This window comes from Buceros rhinoceros, unplaced genomic scaffold (genome assembly GCF_000710305.1).
Source record: "Buceros rhinoceros silvestris isolate BGI_N320 unplaced genomic scaffold, ASM71030v1 scaffold33444, whole genome shotgun sequence".
In the NCBI taxonomy this organism is placed as follows: domain Eukaryota; kingdom Metazoa; phylum Chordata; class Aves; order Bucerotiformes; family Bucerotidae; genus Buceros; species Buceros rhinoceros.
In genome coordinates this window covers 3,876-5,922 of record NW_010410536.1, presented here as the reverse complement: position 1 = coordinate 5,922, position 2,047 = coordinate 3,876, and the positions used below count along the sequence as shown (strand labels likewise).

Genomic DNA, 2,047 nt, shown 5'->3' with positions numbered 1-2,047 from the left:
GCTCCCACGGATTTCTGGGGACATACGGTATGGGGTTTGTTCATTTCAAAGGAACCAGCAGTCTAACCAGACTTGTCCTAAACACCCTAATTTCAGGCATCTTTGGCCACTCTAACACTACTCTTTGCAATTTTAGGCAGCTTCGCCCACTGAGTCTACCAAACCGGCTTCCAAGAGACTCTTTTCGCACAGTACTCCACTACCTAACAGCAGAATCAATGACCAACTTTTATACCCAAGGTGGACACGGCTACTACAGATGAACATCGCTGTGCTCTCAGACTGTGTTTCTTCTTTTCCACTTAAACTGTTTGTGATGTTAGACACAGATTTGCATGTTAATTTTAAACAACAACAAAAGCATAAAAAAAATACAAACTAAAGTAGTCAATTGCTGGTATTAAACATTACCTTTCCTGTAACTAAACAAATGGCCAATATTAATAAGTAAACTGGTGTATTTCAACACAGAAGTCTTTTAACCTCAGTGATCTCTGCCTCCTTCCCTCCCCCTCAGTAAATCCAGAAATTATATGGAAAATTAGTTTCCCTTCAAGGAACAGCAGAGCAGCGTGAAGTCCAGTTAACATGTCCGTCATAGATCCTCCCTCTGTTTGGTTGCTCGGTTGTCCTCTTTAATGCTATTAGATTTCTTGTCTGCATCTTTTTTCTTCTTCGATTTTTCAGGTTTGGTTTTGTTTTTCACTTTCTCACCCTCTTCTGCTCCTTTGCCAGGATAAACCTGACCCTCCAGAGTAACATCCGCACACCTTTCTTGATTTATCAAAAAGTCTTTGATCTCCCAGGCGTAACCGCCATCACGCAGCATAAAGATGGCGCGATTTGAGCCAACAATAAACCTAGAGGAAAGAGATGTATTTTTCCAGTTAGCTCAGTGCCTTTCAAGTGCCACAACATTTTGCTTAATTCAGAGCACCTCCACAACTGAGAGATACATTTAAGAGAAGTTGGCCTTGTTGCCCGGGGATAGGGTCAAGAGAACAATTTTCTAGCACAAGTAATAATAAAATGTATTAAGTTTACAAATAACCAAGGAGGAGTAAGAACACGAAGAAAACTTAAGAACTAATTTAGCACTGTGTAAAATCCACCAGCAGGCATTAAATTTGCTTTAAACGCTTGCTGCAACATTTCTCAGACCCGATTCAAGAGCACAACATTCCTCTGTTTCAAAATGGTCCTTCCTCCGAGAGAAAAATCACATTTTTTTAGCCAAGGGAACAAAAAGCCTTTTGTGGTGACAAGTTTTCCAAGTGTGACGTTTTCCATTAAGCACATAAAGGCAAACTACTGCAGCTAAAACTGATAAAACAGCTGAAATGTGATGAGATGAAGAAACTATAGGCTATACACACATCGTGGCTAAGCGTTAAGAAGATTTGTGCACCACCCCAGAATTTTTATAGCGTGATTAAAACAAATTGGCATATAAACCGATAAAGAAACAAAGAAATAGTGATGGACAACAGAGGTGGGGAAGAGCCCAGGCTGAACAGTTGAAAAGATTGTCTGGAAAAATGAAACAAGGGTTCTGTAAAAGCAAGAACTTCATCCTCGTGTACAACAGCTCACCTTTGCACATCATAGTTTGCATTGAAGAGGCTGCCCTGCCACAAGCTAGTAATTTCTTCCGTCTCCTTTTCTGTGGGATTTCCCGACACTGTGACAAACATCATCAAAGTCTTCCCCTTTTTTGTCAGCTTCAGGATACTTTCGGGCTTGCCTGGATCAATTTTCGAGAAATCTATTGGTGCGGGAGGCCTCTTGTGTTCGGGAAGATCTCCCTCCTCAATGTCATCATCTTTCTGTTTTGAAAAGGAAAAGGAGCCTTTAAACTCAACTGTTCCACAAAGCTGTTCTTTTTTGAAACTTCCCATTGTTCGGAGAGTAACTCTGCTTTGAAAAAGCAAAAGCATTATATAGTTTCATCAAGGAGATTCTGAAACTAAAAGAAACAGTGAGGTTTTTTTCTCTTCACCAAGAGTGCTCTTCGGTACAACTCCATCTAGGTACTTCATAAAATAAC

General features: G+C 40.4%; 1 protein-coding gene across 1 annotated transcript; it reads right to left on the bottom strand.

Moving 5' to 3' along the window:
• Window positions 1-416: 416 nt before the first annotated feature.
• Window positions 417-1,826, bottom strand: MESDC2 (mesoderm development candidate 2; the record flags this gene model as incomplete). The annotated part of the gene is made up of 2 exons (XM_010135670.1): window positions 417-860; window positions 1,594-1,826. Coding segments are annotated over 2 exons (498 nt in total), but the record flags the coding sequence as incomplete, so codon positions are not given.
• Window positions 1,827-2,047: the final 221 nt, after the last annotated feature.